We start from the raw sequence: 26842 nt of genomic DNA, 5'->3' as shown, positions 1-26842 counted from the left end.
TCTGGCTCATTTTTATTTTGGTAAATCAAAATGCCAACCTTTTAATTGTTCAGAACAAAAACCTTGGAGTCACTGGCTTACTTCCAATCCCTCAGCAAATCCTGTCAGCTCTACTTTAAAATATATCCTAATCTGACCACTTCTCATCCACTGCACTGCTACCATCTTGGTCTGAATCACCACTATCTTTCATGCAGGTTAATGCAATAGTTTCCTAACAGATCCTTCTGGTTTTGCCCTTGCCTGCAACCTCCCCTCCCCCATCGTCTATTTGCAACACAGAGGCCAGAGTGAGTCTTTTACAACATAAGTCACATTATGGCAGACTTGTGTTCCACACCATCTGATAGCTTCCCCCCTTCTTCAAAGTAAAACCCAATGTTATTGCAACAGTCCTTAAGATCTCAGCTTCTTAACCTTTGGCATCATTTCTTTCTTTCTTTCTTTAATAGTTTATTGTCAAGTTGGCTTCCATATAACACTCAGTGCTCATCCCCACAAGTGCCCTCCTCCATGTCCATCACCTCCCTTCCCCTCTCCCCCACCTCCATCAGCCCTCAGTTTGCTCTCAGCATTCAAGAGTCTCTCATGGTTTGCCTCCCTCCCTCTCCCCCACTATTTTCCCCCTTCTTCTCTGCCATGGTCCTCCGTTAAGTTCCTCCTAATCCTCCTATACGTGCAAACATATGGTATTTGTCCTTCTCTGCCTGACTTAATTTCGCTCAAGTTCCATCCATGTTACTACACATGGCCAGATTTCATTCTTTCTCATTGCTTTGGCATCATTTCTTATTCTTCCCAGTGCTCATTCACTTTAGCCATACATACCAGCCTTTCTGCTGTTCTTTAAATGCCAGGTAAACTCCTCCCTCTGGTTCTTTCCTCCTATGTCTCTTTTCCTGGTATGCTCTCTCCCTGGGTATCTACATGGCCTGCTCCCAGTGTTCCTTTAGGTCTTTCCACAAATGTTACTGTATCATTAAGGGCTTCTCTAAAATTGTGGGGTACCTTCATTCTACCCTGGCATACTCTATTCCCCTTCCCAAACCTGGTTTTTCACCATAGCATATATCATCATCTGAGATACTTTATATTTTACTTATTTATTAGTTTGTCTTAATGGCCTGAATTACAATAATGCAAATTCCATGAGGGTTGGACCTAAAGAGAATGCATACTCGATAAATATCTGTTGAATGAATGAATGAATGATTGAATGAATGAGTAAAGGGTGAGGAAGCTTTCTTATGTGTTGAAACTTCTTCCTTTACCACTTCCTGAATCTAAGCCTTTGTTGGATTTAAGGATGAGAGATGCCAGTCTAAAGAAAATCAAAATGAGAAAAAAATCGAAGAGAGACGAGGCCTTGAAGGAGGAAAGCAAGAAGGAGAGGTGACAGCAGAGATAAAGGAGAAAGGAGAGCAGCTGTAATGGAAGAGACAGACACAAGGGGGAAAATGCGGGGACAGAGACAAGATCCAGGAAGAAAACTCTGGGGTCATCTTTTTGAATCACGGCTTCACTTAAACTGTAAAGACTGCCAAATCCACGCTGGGGACCGGAGTGCCCACTCAGACGTCTTCGATATGCAGTGCCTGGACCTCAAAGTTGTTCCAGTGACCCAGTTCTGGGAAGTGCATGGCAGCTCAGGGTAAGATGATTTTGGATGAAAGGAACTAAAAAAGCACACTCATAAAGCCCTTCCATTTTCTAGTTAATCTGTAGTAATTGTCCAGGACAAAGTATCTTCTTGAGTCTGAAAATTCAGAGTAGGGTCAAAAGGGTCGAAACCATAGCAGAGATCATTATCATAGGGGACAGGGTTTCTCTGTAATTCTGGCGATTGTATAGGTTATCCTGATCCTTTGCTCACCCAAGATTTATCTTCCTGTTGGAGGTTAGAGTAAAGGTGTTTATAAAAAAGATAGACAACAATACTGCAAGTAGAAGTATCAACACAAATGGAATTCCTCCAGATCCTTCTTTATTACAGAAAGGGTGTTCTTCTTTTCCACTGGCCAGGAAGGCTATGGAGGTGAAAAACTACAAGAGCCTTGCAACTTCTCATTAAGTAAAGTTTTCTGACACATGGCAACTAGTGATTAATTACTGTGTTTGAAGATAACATTCCTACAGAGATTTGCCGGAAATAGAGATGCTGCCCGTGCTTGATTAGACATTGCTTAAGGAATGCTGAGGCACACTGCTGCAGTCCATTATTCCTGGCTATTTTGGTATCGCTGTTATATTTATTTTACATAGCTTCAAACCCAGTAGAATTGATGGAGCCCATTTCACAAAACCCGTCCCTACCAAAAACAGGGAACAGAAAAAAAATAAGGCTATAAAGTGCATCTATGTAGGCATGTGTGTCTGAGAGCAAAAGAAAATGAGGGTGAGACAGACTAGGAATAGTAGAGATATACAGTTCCTTTTGTAAAGTGCTTTCTGTTCTACAAAGAAAGACCTGCAAGGGAGGTACTGCTTCGTATAAGCTTATAAGAACACTGACCCATGTCAGCTGGTTAAAACTTTCAGGGCATTAAGGACAAACTAAAACTAAACTTTACCATATTCCAAGCCCTTCACCAGCACCAAAAGAAGCCTTGATCTGATACCTATCCATTCATCCAGTGCACATGATGAGCGCTTACTCTGGTCTGGGCACTGAGAAAACAGACAGGAAAAATCTCAATCTCTTGGGACATTCAGGTCTATAAGGAGAGGTCTTCGGAGCCAGGATCAAAAGGACGGAGTCATCCAATGGTACATATTTATGCTGCCTCTTTCCTTTCATAATCCATTAGGAGTAAGGAGTAATAGTAGCAGTACTTCTCCCAAGCGGTCACATTTCCGCTCATGCCCACGTCCTTGGACATCATTCCTACACCCAACTGTAAAAGGCATGGATTGGTTGCCATTCAGTTATTTTCTGAAGAAACGCTTTGTTGGCACACAGCCCACTGATGCCAACATCAATGCTGCCCAGTCAGCATTTCATTATTCAGATGCTAGGTTTTTTTTTTTTTTTTTTTTTTTGTACGTATCTGGGCCCCATACTGTCTGCCAAACACTGTGTTAATTTACTTATTTCAGCTAAATAAAAAAAAATCATTTAAAAAAGCATGATTGAATTTAAGAATTATATTCCTCAGAGAATTAGTAATGCTTTGCTGTATCCCTTAGGCCTCCATGTACTTAACTTCCCCTTGTCAATGTTATTATGAATAGACTAATTCAATAATGAGATCATTCCCCATAAGAGCGACCAAATAAATGCAGCGTTCAGTCACACCTGGTTTCCCTAATCTGAGCAAGGAAGGCTTTCTACCAAATTTAGCCTAAAATAGGGAATTTAATGAACATAGGCATACGTGCATGAAGGAAGAAAAAGACGAGAGGACAGAGAAGTAGAGGAACAAGATAGCAGTGGAACGAATGGAGTGATAGATTGGAGGAGAAAAGTTAAAAATGAAGATATATGGTTATAGGCTTTCAAAACAAAGATCCTAGCACATGTCTTAATACCTGTCAAAGTAATGTAATTTCATCATCCCTTGAAATGTCTTATGAATTGTTTCAAATTTTCTGGAACTTCTCGAGGAATTCAAAAATCAAGTGAAACGGCACAGAAGTACTAAGTGTTGGGCAGGAGAGCTCTGGACTACTGCAAACAAATGACTTTTTAGCCATAACGGAGTTTATGGAACAACTCGCGAAGGTACCAACAGCAATAAAGCACAAGATACGATAATCATCATTTATTGTCTGCAAAACTGTTTTAACTTCCATTGAAGCTCCACAAGTCTGATGATGTAAGTAAGGGAAAGACAGTGTTGAGGCTACACGAAGAGAGACTAAAATTACCTCTTAATTTGAAAAAGTGCATTATAAAGAAACATTAAACCCTGAGATCAGCAAACCTAGAAAAGGGAAAGGATGAGTGTGATTTAAAAGAAGAGCTTTCAAGGGCATGGAGGGAGGGCATGGTTGACGATGAGTCCCCACAATGAACCTGAGAAGAGAAGATGGGTTTCAACTGGGAAAAGAGAAGAGGTGGGAAAAAGGTTCACGTAAACCTACACTCAACACCTGTTATTTATAATGAGAGGGGAAAAAGGGAAAAAATCCTAATGCTTACAGATTTGCAAATGATTCAATGTCTAATTTATGCCATGAACTATGTGTTCAGGTATTAAAAGTGATAGCGCCGACCCTTGAACAGTGTGGAAAGGTAGCGGTGCCCACGTCTTATGCAGTCACAAATCTGTGTATAGCTTCTGATCCCCCCCACCCCCCAAACTTAACTACTAACAGCCTAGTGCTGACCAGAAGTCTTACTGAGAACATAAACAGTTGATGAACACCTTTTTTCTATGTTGTACATTTTAGATACTATTTTTATATATGTTTTATATACTGTTATATAAAGTAAGCTAGAGAGAAGAAAATGTTATTAAGAAAATAAGGACAAGAAAATATATTTATAGGAATATACCAAAAAAAGATGTGTGTGTGAGGAGACCTGTAGAGGCAAACCCATGTTGTTGAAGGATCAGCTGTACTTTTTCAAGGGCTATTAACGGCTTTGGGAAAAACACTATTTTCAAAGAATAATACTGATAGGGGAAAACGCAGTTAAGCAAATATAAAATTTCATTAACGTAGTTCTAATTTTGTAAAAAGGGAAACTGTATGCACGCACGGTGTGAAATTCACTTGTACCCCTAGCACGGACACAAAAACCAGGAGAAATAACGCCCAATGTCAAAGTCTCTGGATGAAAGGCTCATGAGTGATGCTTATTTTTTTGCATTTTATGTTACACATCTTATGCAATGAGCAAATATTACTTTTATAATAAGAAGAAAGTTACTGACGTTTTGTAGTAAGAACTTAACTTAGACAACAGGAAAAGTTACCTGCCTTAGTGAGGTTAAGCATCCAATAGAATTGTATGAAATTACCTTCTTTAAGACTAAAAACATCTAATTATTTCCTTTTTAAAATGTACTTTTTAGGTACCATGACTCCATTTCTCTAAATTATTTTTAAGGGCAATGGGATCCTGGCTTTGGTACAAGGGATTTCGCCCCAGTTTTCCTCCTACCTTGCAAAGTCCAGGTCTGCCTCCCGCGACATGGTGATGTTGGTCAAATTCTGCTGAAGGACAAAGATGTTCCTACACATCTTCTTGATGCCGGACTCACTGATGCGTCTGAAGTACTGGGCACCATTAATGAGGATGCAGGAGATCAGGTGACCCAGGCCTGAGGGGCCAGCACAGATCAGGGGAGGGGAAAGAGAAGACAGATTAGTGCCACCCTGCATGAACTGACACATGAATTTGGAAGGATTTCTCTCTTCTCATCCTCCACAAATTTAAACGACCAAAGAAAACCTACCTCTGAGGGCTATTTTTGCCCACTGATCTTACAATTTTTCTGGAGTATTTAAACATTATCCTAATAGTTAGATTTGGAGAGGCTTTATGTAACATAACCTGGTAAATCCATAGCTCCAGCACTGCCATATATACCAGGGGCTTAGAACATATGCCAGGTCAGGGTGCCTGGGTGGCTCAGTCAGTAGGCGCAGGACTTTGGCTCAGGTCATGGTCTTGTGGTTCTTGAGTTCGAGCCCAGCATCGGGCTCTGTGCTGACAGTTCAGAGACTGGAGCTTGCTTTGGATTCTGTGTCTCCCTCTCTCTCTGCCCTTCCCTCCCTCGCAATCTGTCTCTCTCAAAAATAAAATAAAAGCATTAAAAAATTATAAACAAAAAGAAAACATGCCAGGTTGTTATAAACTACTGAAGGGCACTGGGGCTCATTTTTTGCAGCGCGGTTTTAGAAGGAGAGAGCAACACATGCAAATACAATAATCTGTTTTTGCTTTCTTCGCCCTCCCACAAAAAAAGACAGGGGTGTACTTTTGGCTCAAAAGTTGATTTGGAACCTAATACAGCAACAACAGATCAATAAGAAATTGATGCACGTGGGTTGCCATTTCTAAAAGCTTCTGCGGGAACTCCAAAGCTAGTCCAGCTTGTTACAGGCGGCCTACTGTTTTCGTTATCTGCCCCTCCTAAAGTCAGAGTTTGCTGTGGTGACGGTTCCGATGGGAGCCCAGGGCACCCCGTCAGGTTCAATGACTCCCTCTATCTGCAAAATAGAGTTTCGAGTTTCGGTGGATGACGATGAAGGTCGAAAAGGAGAGGAGGAGGAACATTCTCTCTTCAGCTCCCCTCATCCAGTGTTGCTTCGAGAACATGAACTCCCTTGTACGTGTTACTACTTGAAAGTGGAGCAAAGGCTTTTTATTCAAAGAAAAAGAAACACATGCACATGGATTTTACATGTAAAGCCAGACACACTGACTGAGGTGAAAAATCTCTCTAGGTCACGTTTTGCTGTGATTTTACTGAGCCCGTAACTTCAGGTGTAATTTTGTTCCGCTGTGGGAAATGCGGTCTGCACTGAGTATAGGCAATGGGGAGTGGGGGTTGCACTGTTATAGAGAATAGTAAATAATCAATATATTAAATAAGTACATTTATACAATAAATATGTATGATAAATTGTAATAATAAAACCTATTAGAGGTTGTTTGCTTTATATTACCACTGTACACTGGCAATTTCAAATTAAGATATTTTTTAATGTTTTATTTTTGAAAGTGAAAGAGAGAGACAGACAGAGCACAAGGGAGGGAGGGGCAGAGAGAGAGGGAGACATGGAATCGGAAGCAGGCTCCAAGTTCCCAGCTGTCAGCACAGAGCCCAACGCAAGTCTCGAGCTCCTGAGCCGGAGATATGACCTGAGCCAAAGTCAGATGCTTAACTGACTGAGCCACCCAGGCGCCCCTAGCAATTTCAAATAATACCTGTGGTAACATACTCTTTTCTGTCACACCAAAGAAGACTGGGATCCTGTCACCCCCACTCTCTACCCCTCGGGAAATTCAATATTACATCTTTTCAATTTAGAAAGTGATATCATGGAGAAATAGCTAGAGCTTTTCAAATAGACGCTCTCCAATTTGTGATTTCTTAAACCCTAGTCTACGTCAGAATGTTATGTCCATATTTCAAGATGTCGCTACACATCAGGATTAGATGTTAAGAAATGTCTGGGCAAAATGAGAGAGAAAGTTTGGGAACCATGGATGTTGATAGATAGGGCTTGGAAGACCCCAGCAAGAGCAAGGGGGAAACTGTGTAGTGAGTGAGGGTGACTTCTCCCATGGGCCCCGCCGGTCCCCAAAGTGTCAGCTCCATGCAAAGAACATTTAACCTTTTAGTCACTTAGACTTCCTGGCTAAAGTCTTTTAGGGGATAGTTTCCTTTCCGAACACACCTCCATCTTTATGATATACTTTAATGGGAAAATAAGACTTTTTTTTTTTTTTTTTTAGTTTTTGGGTCCAAATGTGCTGGAGTGTAACTTTTTCATAAAGCGAGCAATGGCCCAGCATTTCTTTTCTATCTCCAGGCTCCACAATTATTTGCACCATGTGCCTTAATTGTTTGAAATAACACTGCTTTGATTCTGAGAGACATCTAGATATTCTTGGCACCCAGGCCTACGTACAAATAAACTAAGACAAGAAAGAAAGGACTATAGTTTGAAGTCCTAAAAGGGGTCCCTAGGTGAGGAGTGCAACATGAAAAATTATTTGGCTGGCATCGCGTATCTTGAAATGTTTAATTGTCTTTCATACCTTTCCTTGCTGGCCGGACCCAAGGCATTCATGAATGCGGCCTTCCTAAAATCTCTTCTGATCAGATATTTCTGGTCTTTTCAGACAACAGTGCATTCTTTGAGAGAAATCTTGCCCTTCCATCTGATAATTTTAGCCAATGACAGATCATTTAGAATCCTCTTCTCTTTGTATTTTTTGTTTTCTTTTCTTTTTTTCAAGTTTTTTAATTTTAATTTTATTTTTTTAATTTGAAGGAGAGCACGCACATGTACATGCACACAGGAGAATGGCAGAGAGAGAGGAGAGAGGGAATCCCAAGTGGGCTCTGCGCTGTGGGGCTCAATCCCACAAACCTGTGAGATCATGATTGAGCTGAAATCAAGAGTTAGATGCTTAATCGACTGAGCCACCCAGGCATCTTGTTTCTTTTACTTTTATGAACTCCTCTTGAGTGGGCCTCATGGCCCACTCTATCCAGTTACCCAGTTCTCATGAGTGGCATGTCAGGGAGGCAGCCAGACTGCCATCTGCCCTATGTTGGATTAAATCTTATCAACTGGAAGCAGATGGCGGCCATATTGTTGTCTACCTAGCCATACACAGGGATACTAGGTATTCAGCTTTAATCTAAAAAGAAAAGAAAAAAACCCAAACAACTACAAGTTTTGAACTTCAATAGTAGAGAAAAACAAAAACCCTTCCCCTTTCCTTTCTCCCCAAATCCCAAGGGCAAAGGCAGGGTCTGACCTTCAAATATATACTGGAACTTATGCTGCTGAAGGCTGGCACTCATGGCCTCTTCAATGGCGCTGATGTCTTTGTTGAGCTTGACCACCAGAGGGTCATAATCCATACTTTCCACGTTGGCCACAATGGCATAGTTCCCCTCCTTTGCAAGGGGGATGAGATAATGGAAACAGTGAACCCTAAAAGAGGCAAAGATGGAGAGAGGAGTTAGTAACACATTTTCCTGATGAAAACAATAAGCTTCTTGTGACAGAACACCCAAACATTTAAAGCAGCTGTGGCCCTGTCAATATTTATGTACTTTTCCTCTCCCTCACTGGAAAGCCATCTAATAAGTGAGTGATCTTGAGCAAGTCAGTTTCTGTGATACTCACTTGCTTAATCCAAACATTGGGGATGAGGAGTAAATGAGCTCTAAAATTCTAAACTTTAAAAAAAAAAAGTTTATTTTTGAGAGAGGGAGGGAGAGAGAGAGAGAGAGAGAGAGAGAGAGGCAATATGTGAGCAGGGGAGAGGTAGAGAGAGGGAGACACAGAATCCCAAGCAGGCCCCAGGCTCCAAGCTGTCAGCACAGAGCCCAATGCAGGGCTCAAACTCTCGAACCATGAGATCATGACCTGAGCCGAAGTTGGACGCTTAACCGACTGAGCCACCCAGGCGCCCCTAAAATTCCTTTCAAAGACTGGATTATATGCATAGTGTGAAAAGCATCATATCTTTCAGTGGATATTACTGTAATAAAAATGAGAGGCGGAGGTCACAGAGCTCTAAAGAGTAGGCTTTGGAATGAGACTACTTCAGTTTCAATTCCCGATTCCAACATTTACTAGCTGTGTGGCTTCAGGCAAGCTACTTTCTCTAGGTCTCAGTTTCCCTGTCTGTGCCCCTGGGCGCAGATGACACACACCTACCTCATAAGGTGCTCCGAGGCGCTGGTGAATGTAAAGCGTACAGCACAGGCTTGGCACAAAGCAGGTGCATCGCCAAGTGCCGGCGACCATCACTATTATTATATTTATTATTATTGATCTATTACTCAAGTAAAACACTAAAATAAATTGACTTATTTATTTAAAAATAAACTTGTGCTAGGCCTTGGGAATATAAGGCATGATTTATGCCCTTAAGGACTCCACAGCCTAGTTGGGCAGACCAAAACACCACCACCACCACCACCACCACCAAAAGAAGGTAGTGAGTCTTACTCAGAAGCACAGGTACCCATGTGTCAAGGAATTCTGCCATGAAGCATCAGCAAAGGTTCACAACAGGAGGTAATACTTAAGTAAGAAAGATGATCTGAATGAGCTTGAGGAGGGAGTATATTCCTCTTTTGACATGGCTTGACCCACTGTGACCACACATACTTCTTAGGGTCTTTTTGGTAGTTACTGGTAACTGCCAAAAAAGTCTGAGATGGGTAAGGACTGGCTATGCCATAACCTTTGTGTTACGCTGTAATGAAAACAGGTTTCAGTCCAAATAATTCCACCGCACATATAGGCATCTTTTCAAAAACCAAAACCCCAAGTCCAAACCCTCCAACCATTGACAGGCACAGTTTAGACAGGCTGTGCTATAAGCTCAACGAAGTCTTAATTATTGTTTTAGGTGCTCTGTCTGATTGGGCCATGGAAGGTTCAGAGACAAAATTCTGTTACCCTTATAGTCTGCATTGGGTAATAGGAAATATTCCTAAGGTCCAAAAGCCTTGGACCTAAACCCTAATGATGTACCTTTAGGTTTGACTATCATCTTTCCTTTTTATAGTCAGGCTTATTGAGAAGTAATTTATAAACAGTAAAAAGCACCCTTTTCAGTGTATAGTTTTATCAGTTTTGACAGATCCACACAGTTGTATAATTGCCACTATGGTCAAGTTATAGAACAATAGCATCACTCCTAGAATTCCCTCGAGCCCCTCTGCAGTCAACCCCTACCCACACTCCAAGGCTCTGGCAACCACTGACCTATCCATGTTTCCTTCCTATAGTTCTGTCTTGTCCAGAGCGCCACAGAAATGGGATCATAGAGTATGTAGCTTCTGGAGTTTGACTTCTTTTGCTCTGTCAGAAGCATCTGTAATTTATCCATTTTGTTGTTCATTCCTTGCTACTGCTGAGCAGATTTCCACTATATGGACATACCACAATGTAACCATTCACCAGTTGACATCTGGACTGTTTCTAGTTTGGGGTGATTATACATAAAACTGCTTCACGTACAGGGTTTTGGGTAAATACACATTTTCATTTCCAACGGGTAAATACTAGCAGTGGAATTGCTGGGACATATAGTTAAGTGTATTTTAATTCTATAAGAAACTGCCACACTATTTTCCAAAGGCGCTTTGCCATTTGGCTTTCCCACCAGCAACATACAAGAGTTCTAGTTGCTCTGTATCTTCACCAGCACTTATTGCCATCAGTTTTTTAAAAGATTTTAGCTTTAGGGAGATATAACTGATCTATAATATTATAAGACATTGCAAGTACATATTGTGATCTGATATATACATTCCTTGGGGAAGGCTTCCCCTAATCCAGTTAATGAATATGTTCATCACGTATTTATTCTTTTTTTAAAAAATGAGAACATTAATTTCTACTTTTTAGCAATTTCAATTATACAATACAGCACTGTCAACCATGGTCGCCATGTTTGAAATTAGATTCTCAGGCCTTCCTCAGATCTTAGAGCTGAACGTTTGCACTTTTACCAACCTCTATTTCCTTCAACCCCGGCCACTACTCTCCTCTTTTGTTTCTCTGACTTTGACTTTTTAAAAAAAAAAATTCTGTATATAAGTGCAATTTGTCTTTCTTCTTTGTCACATTTATTTCACCTAGCATAAAGCCTTCAGTCTTTATTAAAAAAATTTTTTTTGTCATTCTAGTAGATGTGCATAGTGATGTGTCATTGTGATTTAAAATTTTCATTTTCCTAATGACTAATGATGTTGGGCATATTTTCATGTGCTTACCTGCCACCCACATACCTTTGTGGTCATAAGTCTTGCCCAATTTTTCAATTGGGTTGTTTATTTTCTTATTAAGTTTTAAGTGTTCTTTATGTGTTCTGGATACAACTCCTTTATTAGATATGCGTTTTACAAATATCTCACTCTTTGGCTTGTCTTTTCATCTTAGTGATGTCTTTTTAAGGATGGCTTTCAATTTTGATGAACTTCAATTTATCATTTTTTTCCCTTTTATGGATGGCGTTTTTGGGGTCCTATGTAATAAATCTTGGCCTAAACAAAGTCACAGAATTTTTTTCCTTATGTTTTCTTCTAGAAGTTTTATAGTTTTAGGTTTTACAATTTTGTAGAGGTTGTGATATATTCTTATCACCTGCTCCTGCAGGGGAATCTAAGTATCTTGACTACCAGCTCATTTTCATTATGGGTGATCATCTAACAGCTGCATCAACTAATGACTAATTTTGCCAATGAAAATTTATACTGGCATTCATCTGTGAACTGGCAAGGTGTACAGTGTTAATCAAGATACCAGCAACTGCACTGGTTGCAGCGCCTTCTGGAAGGTGACCTTACTGATAGAATGAAAGTTGACCAATCTGGGGTGGGATTCATGACTAGGGAAATTGATGGCAACTGTGGTTGAAATTTAAACTGAGTAGCTCTTAGCTGAAAATAAAATGAAGTCATCAGTGCTAAGGCATTTTTATAGTAAATTACAGACGACATAACTCCAGCAATGGGAAGACACTGGACAAAGGGATGAGGGGGTGAGTGAAGGCTGGTTTTGAGGAATGACACACAGGTCACATGTGAAGACAGAGGCATGAGGTGAGGCTGGGGAGATGGCCAGGTCATTATCAGTTTTGGAGGCCATCTAAGGATTCTGGGCTTCATTTGAGAATGGCTTACAAGGAGCCTTAGGAGGACTTTAAGAGGTGGAATGCTATAATCAGAGATGAGCTTTGGCAAGATCATTGTAGCACAGCATAAAGGGTGGACCGAGCATGAAGAATGGAAGCAGCTCAAAGTACAGAGACCAGTTAGGACGGTCTCCCGAATTGGAGGTGACTGCTTATGAGATCCTCAAGTGAGTGGCAGAGAAGGGAAATAAGACTGCTTTAGGGTACTGTCTTCCTCTCCCAGAATGATTAGAGGTGAAAAAGAAAATAGTCGCTGGCAAATGTCAAATTCAAAAAGTGTTTTCTTTGGATTCTGGCATGTTGTTGCTGACCTTACACGACCTTGGCATTAAGGTTTCCTGCAAATATTGCTGATTGCACAGCAGGGTGATTGATTTTCAGAAAGTGCACACTTAGGATCCCAACAGCGACAGACAGGTGCTGTTGAACCCATTAGAACCCTCCTGATGGTGAGAGAGACCCGCTGATAAAGGTGACATTCTTGGCATCTTGGACTCAAATGGCAACTTAATTTTCTTTCTAATGTTCAAATAGAAAAAAAACCCAAAACAAAACAGCTGTAACAATTTTAAATGGTCTCACCATGTCTTTCATCTCCTGGGGGTGTCCTCTGCCTTAGGCTTCAAACTGTGGCAAGGGGCTGAGTGTTGGTTAAATGTGACCTACGGTGACACAGGTAAAGTTTCAAATGCTCTTTGGGCAAGTCCTTAAATGCAGAACCTACTGGATTTGAGAACATTTTCTGGTTTGAGCTTTAACGACGTGACAGAAAAATATGGGCTACAGATATAAAAATATTTTGGTAAATAAGACACGTTTTTAGCATTTGAAATTGTTTGGGACTTTTTGCTAGCATTTCCCATTATTTTCTTCCCTATTAATTTCTTGGTCTATTCTATCTGTGGCGCTATCTTATTTCAGTGGCTTATGGGGTAAAAGTACCAGAGATGGTACCTAACCAGGCCCTTCTTCATTGCCGGTTCCTGAATGACAAGGTCTGATTCTCTTGTATGGCAGGAATGGGAACAAAACAAACATTAGCAGATCCTGGTGACAAGGGTGAGGCTGGCCACGCATCTCTGTACGTCTGAGACAACAGAGAGTGAAAACAGAGTCTTCAACCCAACTCATTTTCTTTAAAGGGGAGCAGGTTTTGGTTGAAGAAATAGCACTTCTATTTTGTCAAGGCTTGAGTTCAAATGAGCTGATTCTCAAGAAGCATTCAACTTTTTATCGAGCACTTATTATGTGGCAGGACTGTTCCAGGCTCTGGGGCCACAGGAATGAACAAGGCACACCTGATTCCTGCCTTCCGGGAGTCAAGAGTCTCTCCCACAGTCGCATGCTGTGGATACCCAGAGGGCTCGGTAGTGTCCTTGTTTTAGCGTTATTATACAGCAGTGTATTGATATGCTAGAGATGTGGCTTATTCATATAGGATTTTCAACTGTATAAACAGATGTAGCATGTTACTATGACAAGGAATGAATGGAGTGTGTCCACATTCATTATCTGTGCCATCCATGGAGCTTTCTGCCTCGTTTCATCTACCATACTTTATTTTTTAAAAATTTTTTTATGTTTTATTTATTTCTGAGAGAGAAAGAGAGCGAGAGAGAGCGAGAGAGCGAGCGAGCATGAACAGGGGAAGGTTAGAGAGAGAGAGAGAGACACAGAATCTGAAACAGGCTCCAGGCTCTGAGCTAGCCATCAGCACAGAGCCTGATACAGGCCTGAACCCATGAACCGTGAGATCATGACCTGAGCCGAAGTCGGACACTCAACCGACTGAGCCACCCAGGTGCCCCTCATCTACCATACTTTAAAAGGGACAAAGATAGGGGCACCTGGGTGGCTCAGTCGGTTGAGTGTCCGACTTCAGCTCAGATCATGGTCTTGTGGTTCATGGGTTCAAGCCCCGTGTCAGGCTCTATGCTGACAGCTCAGGGCCTGGGGTCTGCTTTGGATTCTGTGTGTGTCTCTCTCTCTGCTCCTCCCCTACTCACACTCTGTCTCTCTCTCAAAAATAAATAAAGATTAAAAAAATAAAAAATTAAAGGGACAAAGACAATCTGGAGCAGATTCATAAGAAAGCAACACAAATGTTGAAACCATGTTAGAAGATGAAGAAGTTTAACTTTGAGAAAACAAACACGTTTAGTGCTTTGAGTGAACGTCAATGAAAAAGAGTTCTGCCTCCAGGACTCTGAAACTCAGTCCTTTTTTTGTGATTCATTCTTACAATGACCTTTTTCTGTTTTTAAATGAACGTGAAGGAGATAAAGCAGTGGGCGCCATGGCACTGAGTGGTTTCTTGTAGACTTGATAAACAATCACTAAAATATGTTCAGCACTAAGAATAGTACTGTCACGATGCACAAAAATAAAAAGGACAGACTAGGGGTTGAGGATTTAAAAGGCTTCCTCAAATGTGTTGAAGATCTCCTACTTGGAATGAACTGTACAACAAGCAGCTAATTCTGAATGTGGAACACAATGTATTCCATGATCACTAGCATAGATTCCTGGAGCTGCGATAGTAATTAATTTGATGTTCCCTCGCTTTTCTGTGCAACCCAGGTAACAGAGGCATCAGAATGTTCTTGTTATTTATTTATTTATTTTTGTCTACTGCATTTATCTATTCATAGAAACCACCCAATTTATTTCGCTATCGGCCTGTAAATAAATAGAAAACAAATCTAATAACTATCGTAAAAACAAGTCAGAAAACATAGAGGAAGAGCCTTTCTTTCTGGACATGGCATGGGAGAAAGAGGAATGGAAATCATGCTGGGTAAAACACTTCAAATCTGCAATGCTGCTTACTCCACTCGCAAGCTGCTCTCAAGCAATTAGGACGTAACTCTTTGGACAAAATAATGAAGAATGAAAAAAGCACGAGGGCGCACAAAAGAAATGACATCCACAATACATTATCAACTTGGCTTTGCCTGAGCACACCTGAAAGATATCCAAGTTCTAACTGGAGTCCAAACGTGTGAACCAAAATCCTATTTACATTTTTAAAAACTTAATCTAGTAAAGACTCCAAACGAAAAAGCAATATACTCTATACACTCTCATAATGTCTCATGGTAATATGGAAGAGAATGTATTACACTCTCCGATGTAAAGTATATACATGCTCTGATCTTGAGTTTTCTGATCCTGAAGTTCCAAAAGTCTGAATCCAACTATTTGACATTGCTACCTAGAGGTCTAGGAGGCATCTCAAACTGAACGTCTCCAAGATGGAAGTCGGGATTTCCACCCTTCTCTCAACCTTTCTCCTCCCTCAGACTTTCTCATCTCAGTTAGTTAACGGCCCTGGTCTCCACATAATTACTCTTGCCCCAAAGCCGATGGTTTTCTTGATTCCTCTCTTTCACTCCCACCAGCCCCTGCACCCAGTCCAACTGATCAACACATTGCATCAGCTCTACCTTTGGGATATATCTCAAATCAACCCTTTTCACACCTCTACCTCTGTTGCTCTGGTGCTCATAACTGGTCTCAATGGTCACTATGCTTCCATTCACATTTCTTCCTATAATCCCTTTTCCAAACAACAGCTAAAGTGCTCTTTTAAACATGTAAATGTTGGGTGCGTTGGTGGTTCAGTTGGTTAAGAGCCTGATTTTTGGTTTCTGGTCAGTCCATGATCTCACGGTTTGTGAGTTCGAGTCCAACATTGGGCTCCACAGCTGGCAGCCCAGAGCTTGCTTTGGGATTCTCTCAATCCCTCTCTCTCTGCCTCTCCCCTGCTCACACTGTCTCTGTCTCTCAAAGAAATAAAAACAAAACAAAACAAAAAGAAATGTAAATGAATGAAAGAGTGAATGAATGAATGAAGTCCTCTCCCTTGTTTAAAACCCTTCTATGTCTTCTTAATGGACTTAGAATAAAATCTGAACTACTCACTTGGTCTGAGGGTCACGAGAATGTTCCAGGCTTTGTGACCACACATGGTCAGGCGCCAGCCCGCCTCTTTATGTAGCCCTTCCACTCCTGCTCACCTCCTTGTTCACAGGGCTATGGTTTATACCGAACCCCTCTCCATTCCTCAGCACTGCCAAGCTCAATTTTCTCAGGACCCTGGAGTGTGGCCCTCTCTGTCTGAAATTCTTTTCTCCTAGGGCTTTGTGCTGATGGCTCCTTCTTGTTACCTTGTCACATTTTCTCTGACCACACTATTTAAAAAACGAAAAAGTCAATCCCCTTTGTAGTCAACCCCAGCTTCTCTCTTAAATGTCCAGAATGACGGCACAAGCGACGTGTGGCTATCAGGCACTTGCAATGTGACCAGTCTGAATGTCACTGTGCTATATGTGTAAAATATGCAAATTTAAAACACACAGTGCACAAAAATGCAAAATAGCTCATCAATAATTTTTAGGTTAGTTACAGCTGAAATAATATTTTTGATATACTGGATTAGATAAAATAGATTATAATTTGTGTTTCCCTCTACTATTTCAAATGTGACTATTAGAAAATTTTAATTTTCTATGTGGTTTGAACATATAGCTCACTATATATTTCTGTTGGATAGAATTGCTTGATACCATTTTGTTATTTTATTTTGTTTGTTGCATTTATCTGAAATTATCTTTTTGTTCACTCATTGGCCATTTCCCCCCATTAGAACGTAGCTCCCTAAGAGATGAAACCTTGAGTGTTTTTTTTCACTATCGTATCCCAAGTTCTAGAACACTGCCCAGCACAAAGACGGCACTCCGTAAATGTTTACTGAATGAGCAAATGCTTGAAAACTTCGCAGTCTTTTCTTTCTACCATTTCCATAGTTGTGATAAGAGAGGCCACCAAAGCTAAGAATGTCCTACACTGCAGAGGAAGGAACAAGAGTCTGAGAACACAGCATCTTTGAAACCATTTTCCTGGGCCTTTATTTAACATAATCTCTTCTTGGGCTTTAAATTCTTGTAGGAAGGGCACACGATTCTCGCATCCGTATACCCCCTTCCCGATTAGCAGAGTATGTCAGTAAAATATTCGATGACAACAAAGTTACCATAATCGCAGACTTACCACATGTGAGCACTTGATTTGTGGCTGGCACTGTACTTAGTATTTATTATTTCATTTATAAAGTCTGTAAGTTAGGAATTCTTGTTGCATTAAGATGAGAAAACAAGATTAGTAAAGGTAATTAACTGACTTCAGATGGGCTAGCAAGCTGGTAGAGACATTCAAATACGCATCATTCTGATGTCACAAGCCATGCAAGCTCTGAATCACCAATTTACGATACAGCACGTGCTTAAAAACTTTCACAGTGACCGATCAACTCTAAAAATCATGTTTTGTGTAAAAAGGAAAAAAAGGACAGCATTAATAATCACAATCAAAAGTTGTGGAGACACACCCCCAGAAGGAAGCAAGTGATTTATGACCCACTGTGCATTCACGGTGCCAAGTCCCGTGCCTGGCTGTGTCGTACCTGACTTCCAGATGGAGGACCAGCAAGCAACGGTCAGCCATGTCCTGGAAAGATCTGGCAAGTTCGCTCAGGGTCTGCATGATCTGTTCCGACACAGGAGGCGGATCCACGTTCACATGGCTTTCTTGAGCAGGAGACAGCACTGAAAGAAGCGAGAAGGAAACACCAATCACTGCACTAGATGCCTATATATTTGTCTGCAACGACATATTATTTTGTTATTCATCGCGTTTTTACCAATTTGGCTGGTGCTAGTGTTGGGAGCACTAGACGTCTGAGACACAAAAGGCCATTTCTGTACTTGATTCAACATCGATCGTCTACAATCAATTAATAGAATTATGGAACAGAATCTCAGAGTTGGAAGTGACTTTAATCATCATCTGGCCCAACCATGCGGTCTCTGCTTGTGTCACTTGTACACCTTCAAGTGGCTGTTGCGCTTCTGGTTGCATTACCCACACAATGTTTATGAGAGAAAATTCAATACCCTTTAAGGCAGCTTATTCCATCCCTGAAAGATGTGACCATCTATATCTAGCCATTATCTGTTGCCATTAATTTAAGTTTACTTGTTTTGAGAGACAGAGTACAAACATGCACACATGTGTATACAAGCGAGTGAAAAAGAGAATCCCAAGCAGGCTCTGCGCTGTCTGCTGTCAGTATAGAGCCTGATGTGGGGCTCGAAATCATGACTCTGAGATCATGACCTGAGCTGAGACCAAGAGTTGGATGCTTAACCAACTGAGCCACCCAGGCACCCCGTTGCCATTCAATTCTAACCACTGGCTCTGATTCTACCAACTTTGTAATCATTGTCATATGTGTTGGTACTTCAAATATTGAAGCTATCTCCTCTTTTTGCTTCCCTGAAGTCTTCCAGTTTCCAGGCGAGGTGTCCCCAATTTTCCATCTATTCTTCAAATAATGAGATTGAATCTTTTTACAATTCTCATAACTGCCAACAAAAACATTCCAAATGTTCTATCCCTTGAAATGTGGCCCTCAGGACCAAGCACAGTAAATACTATAGTAGGTCTGACCTTTCTATAGAGAGAGTAATCAACTCCCTTGTTCTAGATGCTATGCTTCTTGTATGTAGCCTGAAATCTTCTTGGGGGAGGGGGCGGGTGGGCAGGGTATGCTGTATTCTACTTTAACTTGTATAGAACTTATAATGAGTTAAAAGCCCCAAAAGGTCTTTGCGGAAAATTTGGTAAAGCTACCTTCTGTATCTCTATCAGGTAATTGATAAAATTTAACAGCAAAAGTGCGAACTACACTTGTGTCTAGACTTCTGCCGCATATCCTGTTCCCCACAGTTTCTCAAAGATCAACAGTAATTAATTTGCCAATTTCATTCAGGAGTTCTTAGTTCTCTAGAGTTTCCAAGACTGGCTTTGAATCCTGTCTCTACTACTTAGTTATTATATGACTGAGAGCTAAATAAATTATGTCTGCCTCAGTTTCTCACGGTCCAATGGAGATAACAGTACCTATGACATGGGGTTTTGGGCCAATGTAGGTAAAACACATAGAATAACAGCATATTAATCTCCCTTAATATTATATAAATAATAGGCAATTATCATTATCCATTGGCATGTGATCTGTCCAGGTTAAGAATCTTAAGCTTAATTATAGCAACAAGGTACTTAAAGGGTAATCCCATCTTGAAATTCCATTATCAATATTTTTTTGCTTTTCCATCTGAAAATTCTTCTTTCTGTCAGAGGATGCAGTATCTTTGGGAAGAAAGGCTCCTGGGCTTTAGGGCACATAAGATTTGGCAAAGTATCACTGACTAACTCAGGAGGGGGTTCACCTTATAGGGTAGAGAGCCACATTGGGCTGCAGTGGTGTCTACAGTCGCAGCCTTTCACAGCTGCGTCTGTTTCTGGACTTTGCTAAGCCCAGAGGAGGGCCCAGAGAGACAGTCCAGCTTCATAAGGCCAAGATCTCCTCTGGAGAACTGGACTTCAATAAATTAAAATATCATGGCAAAGATTAAACAAGAAACAAACACATGCAGGCCAAGGGAATGGATCTGGAAGGAAGAAGGAAATGCAGCGATGTAGATTTCAAATTACTGCCAGTCTTGGCATCATTCAAGATGCTCACTAACTGGCTCTGTAGGAGTGGATATATGGCACGGTGCCGCCTCTCTAAGGTTAACGTTGGTCACAGTGCATGGTTTCAAGGTGAGATCACTGCCTTCATAATGTTTTCATTTGGCAGGCTGGATGAAAGCAACTAGAAGAAATACTTATCTAATACTTCAAAGCATGTTAGGGCTTTTGAGGCCCTGGACTCCACTGCTGAATGACAGTAACTGTGGGCTGAGAGCTCTCTAAGTGCCAATGATAAGGTGCAGAAATCAGACCCTGAAGAAATCAGATGCCTGGCTTGAGGTCCAGGGTTATACTGATCTCCTACACTCCATCAAACGCATTTTAGACAAATTCCATCAAGACAGTTGAGTTAACAAAAGAAGAATCCAAGTAGAGGAAGTTAATGGAAGATAAACAGTCCAGATAAAACTCGGAATGAGCGAGGCAAAAAGTAGTATAAGAAAGGAGCACATTGTACATTTCACTGGACTGTAATCTACAACAAAGACATAACATTCTAGTAAAGCAACATGAAAAATCATGCCCAGAGTTCTATTGAAAAGCTGGCCTCTGAATTCCTAAGGGGTCACCGAAATTTGCAAAGTTTTCTTAACAGAAAGGAATATACTGAGCCAAAAAATGCTGAGCATGGCAAACAAATACAACACAAAACAATGAACTCTCTCTTAAGTGTCCAAAGGAAATCTACAAAAAAGCAATGCTGATGGAATTGCCTTGGGATACAGTCAGGATGGAAGGCTACTGGACACACACACACATGAACACATCCTTTTAGAGGCGATGTGGTTATATATCTCAGGGACTGCTCTTCATATCAGCAAAGCCCACATATACTGGACTTTAAAAATATTAGTACTTGGAACAAGGGGGAGAAGAAGGGCGGAAATGGTGGGGGAAAGGGAGAGAGGCAAACCATGAGAGACTCTTGAATGCTGACAAAAACTGAGGACTGATGGATATGGGGGGGAGGGGGGAGCTGGGCATGGAGGAGGGCACTTGTGGGGATGAGCACTGAGTGTTATGTGGAAACTAATTTGACAATAAACTATTTGTAAAAAAAAAAAAAAAAAAAGAATTAAGAGAGAGAGAGAGACAAACCAAGAAAGAGATTCTTAACTATAGAGAACGAACTGATGGTTACCATGGTGGTGGGGGAGGATGGCAGATGGGGATTAGGGAGTATACTTGTTGAGATGAGCACAGGGTGTTGTATAGAAGTGTTGAATCACTATATTGTACACCTGAAAGTAATATGACACTGTATGTGAATAAATTGGAATTAAAATTAAAAATTAAAAAAATAAAATATGTGAATCAAAAGAAAAAAAAATATTAGTACTTGCTCATTTAATTAAGATACACACTTTGAGCTGTTTCGCTAATTCCAGGGATGGGTCACATCAGATCATCTGTAATATTCTGTTCCTCTTATAACCGTTGCATAAAAGCAGGCATCTGTGACACTCCTAGATAACTAATTGTGGCAACGGTAACTGTGGCTTTCTGTACTTAATTGATTGGTTTGTATGAGGATGCTGCTCCCTAGCGCAGACACTGCTGGTTAGGTGGACCAACACATATTTCCAATTCTCCCCTGCTCACTCTGCAAGAGACTCTAGAGAGCTAAATGCTTGCATTCCCAGGCTTGCTTGTAGCTAGGGGAGGCTATGGGTCACCACCTGCCCAATGACCTTGAAATAGATTCTTCAGTGGCAACTTGATCTAATCCTGGACTAATTCTGCAACTCATCTTTTGACTGGGAAACAAAAGTGTGGATGGTTGCTGCAAAAAAATTTCTGGATCTTCATCTCAAGAATGCCTTCCATGCCACTTGTGCTTCCTTCACTAGTGCTTAGTTAGCTCCTTTCGCCTTTTCAGCAGCTTTCCAAAATGCTGCTTTGTCCTTCCTATTCTTTCCTCACCCTTCTCTTAAGGACCTCAGATTCTCACGGAGACTTCAAAGGAATCATTAACACGTGTTTTCTCTGTGGTCTTGCCTTCTATTAACCCTTCCGTGTATCATAATCCTGCTTTCACCTCTTTATTAAATCATTATTCTGTTAATCCTCACCAATGATACCCTAATTGCCAAATCCAATGAGTGCTTTTCAATCCTAATTTCAGAAAGGCTCTCTGGTATGTTCAACGTGACTGGCCATTTCCCTCTTAAATTTCTGTTTTCTTTTGGCTTAGATGGTGCCCTAATCCTCTGGATGTCCTTTTACTTCTCTGACATCGTTTTCATCATCTCTTTACCTGGATCCTCTCTCTGTAGCCCACCCATGAGCGCTGGTGTTCCCAAGATTTTTTTTCTCTATCAGTCTCCCTTACTCATCATTCTGTATGTTCCCTCTGGGTGGGCTCATCCATTTTCGTAGCATTTGCTATTATCTAGTTACAGGTAATTCTTAAACTTCATGTGATCCACTCTGTGCAGGGTGGCTTTACCTGTACATCCTGCATGCATCTCAAATGCAATGTGTTCCAAAACCAAGCTCATTCTCTATCTTCTATATCTACTCTCTATCCTGAATTCCCTTTCCATCAGTGATGTGGCGATCTAGGAATCTCAGCTGCGAACCTGGGAGTGATTTTTGAGCCTCTCCTTTCCCTCACTCTCCTCGGCAAAGGCTAATTTCTGCCAATTCCATTTTCTCATGTCTCTTAATATCTTTTGTCTCTTCTGGATCTGCCGTGACTTTATTGGGTTAGGCTTCATCTCTTCCAGGAACTACTGCAATAGTAGACCTCATGCCTGGCCTCCATCTTGATTCCATCCTCCATATTTAGCTCAGTAAATAGGAGTTAGAGAAGCAGAGTTATTTATCTAAAACACAAATTAGACTTTGTCAATTTCTTACAAAAATAACATCAGTGCTTCCCATTGCTTATATGACGAAGTCCAAACTCCTAAAGCAAGGCTTTCTGTGGCTTTTGGTTTCTGTCCAACACTTTAGTTTTCTCCATCTTTCTTCATTTTCTCCTTCCTCTCCAGTTTATCTTTCCCACCCTGGCCCTTTAACCTGACACCTTTTAAAAGCAAGTTCTCGAAACATATCTCACTGTTTCAGGATTCTTTACCTTCCATGGTTCTTAATCTCCTTTCCAGACTATTCATGCTTTCTGGCTCCGGAAGTGTTTCCTGACTTTCCAGGAAGGCTCCCTGGCTCCTCTGGGGATTTGCTTTTCACACAATTCTGTTACAGCAGTTATCATATTCCACTGACATTATCTGTTTATCAGTATGTCCCCCTAGCAAACGGCAGATCATTAACTCTTTCAGGGCAGAGATTATCTATATATCTATATCTATCTATATCTGCTGGAGGCATTACAGGAGCTCAATCAATGCTTTTTTAATTAAACAGAACAAATGATTTAATTGACCAACATGACGGGACAAATAATTCACATAATAAAAGACTGATAAAAATCAGGAAAGAGAAGGCAGAGCTTGGCACTTACAATTATAACTTTTTCCTTAGTTTCTTGAGTATATTTTGGGGGCCGAGTGGGGATAGGGAAGTAGTTCATTATGGCTGGTGTCCTGGGCTATTCAGGAAATCTTGCAGAAGCACAGTCTAAAGGCTTTCTGGTCAATCCCTTCCACCCGAGCACTTTGCTTATAAATTGTGTTGCCTCTAGAAGTCACTTTAATTCCCACCTTGTGGCAGCCAAGACTTGGGGGTCCTCTCTTTTTGACTGACTTAAGGTCCCTGGCATATCAAATAACCAATCAAATCACCAGTATCTTTCAAGGAAAGCCAACATGCTGTCATGGAGGAGCCATCAGCCTAGGACATTAGGATGTCTCAAGTGGTTCCACATCCTAATATTAACCAGACTGAAATGTGGTTAAGTCTTAAAATTAGTCAAAATTGGACTCATTCAGACCCAGAAGAGCATCTGTTTTCAAGGATGCAGCTGGCTACACTTTCAATGGCAACTTACTGTGACTTCTTTAATTGATTCATGTGAGGGTGCCCTTGTGCATCTGCAATATTATCTAAAATTGCCACAATATTCGCTTAGACTGGTATCAGCTGTTTCGAAAGTGATAAATTGAACGAGGAAAGATGGTTATCACGGCAGGAAAAGAAAGGTTAACTTTGTGAATTCAAACTTTTTCGAAGATGGTAAAAAGACAACAAAGAACGATCCCATGAGATTGCTGGCTGGAAAACATTTTAGAGGATCAAATTTTGGTACAATCATTATTCCTGACTCCACTTGCTATTTGTACGGCGGGATGACAGATACCACATAATGATGTCAGCTGGAACCCGGGATAAATTTCCTCAATTTCCAATCTTCAGTTTGCCTGTTTAGAAAATTGTGGTAATAGCATCTTCCTCACTCCTAGAGCAATGAGTTATTAGGTTCTGTAAATGATTTTGAGATCCTTTGATGTTGTTACCTGGTTGACATTTTTAAAACATAAAAATAGGAATGCTGATTAGGGCTGTGACATTAAGGACTCATGGGGCTTACGGAATCTAAGGGGGCTGTGACAGAAGACCCTCCACCTAACTCTTTCCTCTCCTTAAATGCCCGAGGGATGGAGCCTAACCCTGGGGTAGGATTTAAAGGTGTCAGACATTATGACGCTGTGGTTCCAACCTGGAACTGTCAATGACACTGAGAGCTAGCTCTGTCCTCAGTCTTCTCAATTTTTCTGTGCCACCATCCCGACTTCTTATTCATTCCCTCGAATTATTTGCAAGCCTCTACAAGCTAATCACACCTTACCCCAGTGTTTTGTACACAGCAGTCACTGTCTAAGTGTTTGTTAAATACATCACTTATCTGTTTGTGAAACCTACTGGCTTCTGGAAGCCATCTTCATGAGCTGAAGGATCTACTGTCTTATTCGCATCTAATTTGAATTTTCTTAGCATAGCAATGTCCTTTCCTTATCTGCCAATTACTCCAAACTAACGTTTCACGGTGACTCTTTTTGATCATTCATTCTTTTTCCTGAAACACATTTTTAACTCCTTGCTATTCTTGGCCAGCAGTCCTAGCTTTTGCCATGGTTATCAAATCATTTGTTCTGTTGCTCCTGGCCACCCACTGAACAATCCAGAACCTGGTTCGAAGTTCTTATACTTTTGTATAAGGACAGGCCTTATCTAAGAATCATATTTGGTAGCTTCTCTCCATTTTGCTTCCTGTTTCTGGAACAATGGTTCTTCTGCCCCTAAATAATAACTAGTTCTTTTCAGCCCAGATTTCCCTAGAAATTTTAGGTTTGAACAAATAAACTCAATTGATTTTGAAAACCAAAATGTTGACTCAGATCGTTCCTCGGCTGTAGAATTCCAATGGCAAGGGACAGGGACATATACATTATTCAGATTAGACCATGCAAATGTCTATAACAACATGTGTATAACCAACTCTGGAAATACAGACCACTCTGAGAGACGTAACAGCCAACCAAATGAATTCTTTTACAGCTAATAGCTATGTGGCAAGAATGCCAAGCCTTTTTGGGGCGACTGGGTGCTCAGTTGGTTGAGCGTCTGACTTCGGCTGAGGTCATGATCTCACGGTTTGTGAGTTTGAGCCCCATATTGGGCTCTGTGCTGACAGCTCAGAGCCTGAGCCTACTTCAGATTCTGTGTCTCCCTTTCTCTCTGACCCTCCCCTACTCAAGCTCTGTCTCTCTCTCCTACAAAAATAAACAAACATTTAAAAAAATTAAAAATAAAAAAAAAAAGAATTCCAAACCTTTTCACTGCTGCTTCTGGAAGGAAGCTCTCTTTTGTCTACTCTTAGATGGGAAGGACAAATGCAAGGGACTTTTTTTTTTTTTTAAATTGGGGTGAGGAAACATGGAAGAAATTCATTACCAGGAAGGAAAAGAGAGATTAAGAATGGGGGAACCAGAGCATAAAGTGAATGTGTCCTACTTATATTTTCTTTCCTAGAGTTTAATCACCTAATTGAGCATACGTTTATGGCTAAAAAAAAGTATTCCGAGTGGGTACAGGAGGCAAAGACCTACTTTCCACTCCGTGCTACTCTTTGTAATTTAAATGATGATGGGTTACACCTTTTCCCATTAGTCATAGACTTATGGGCAACGCAGCTTTGTGTTCTTTGGAACATTCCTCTGTCGCCCCTCTCTCTCCCTTTCAAAATGTCTTACACAGCCTAACTAGAGACAGTAATGCTTTGAGGAAGAAAAGGCATGCTTGTCCCACTCACCACCCAGCCTAACGACACAGATGTTCAGTAACATTTATTTAAGAATGTGTTACTATAAGGCAAAAAGAAAATAAAACAAACCTCAAAGAGGACACTTTCATAAAGAGCTCAGTTTTAAGGATGCTGCTTAAGAGTAATTTTCATCTCTATGAAACCATATTCTTTCCTCCTGCTTCCCAGAGGGACAGAATTTATTCTCTCGCTTTTTATTACCCCTAGAACAACAGTTTTGTTTTTGTTTTTTTTTTTACAAATAGTTTATTGTCAAATTATTTTCCACATAACACTCAGTGCTCATCCCCAAAGTGCCCTCCTCCATGCCCATCTCCCCTCCCCCCCACATCCATCAGTCCTCAGTTTTTGTCAGCATTCAAGAGTCTCTCATGGTTTGCCTCTCTCCTTTTCCCCCACCATTTCCGCCCTTCTTCTCCCCCTTGTTCCTCCGTCAAGTTCCTCCTAATCCTCCTATACGTGCAAACATAGGATATTTGTCCTTCTCTGCCTGACTTATTTCACTCAGCATAACACCCTCAAGGTCCATCCATGTTGCTACACATGGCCAGATTTCATTGTTTCTCATTGCCATGTAGTATTCCATGGTATAGATAAACCACATCTTCTTGATCCATTCATCTGTTGATGGACACTTAGGCTCTTTCCATGTTTTAGCTATTGTG

General features: G+C 40.9%; 1 protein-coding gene across 1 annotated transcript in view; it reads right to left on the bottom strand.

Moving 5' to 3' along the window:
• EXOC4 (exocyst complex component 4) overlaps positions 1-26842 on the bottom strand; it is a 752259-nt gene that overhangs the window by 54864 nt on the left and 670553 nt on the right. Inside the window, exons 15-17 of the mRNA XM_039243428.1 lie at positions 17817-17958; positions 8450-8628; positions 5111-5270 (exon numbers count right to left, since the gene is read on the bottom strand). Of these exons, the coding sequence (XP_039099359.1) occupies positions 5111-5270; positions 8450-8628; positions 17817-17958 (481 nt within the window). The remainder of the gene's footprint in view (positions 1-5110; positions 5271-8449; positions 8629-17816; positions 17959-26842) is intronic.

This window comes from Hyaena hyaena, unplaced genomic scaffold (assembly GCF_003009895.1).
Source record: "Hyaena hyaena isolate Hyena2069 unplaced genomic scaffold, ASM300989v1 scaffold_8, whole genome shotgun sequence".
NCBI lineage: Eukaryota > Metazoa > Chordata > Mammalia > Carnivora > Hyaenidae > Hyaena > Hyaena hyaena.
This window is presented reverse-complemented; position numbering and strand designations above follow the sequence as displayed.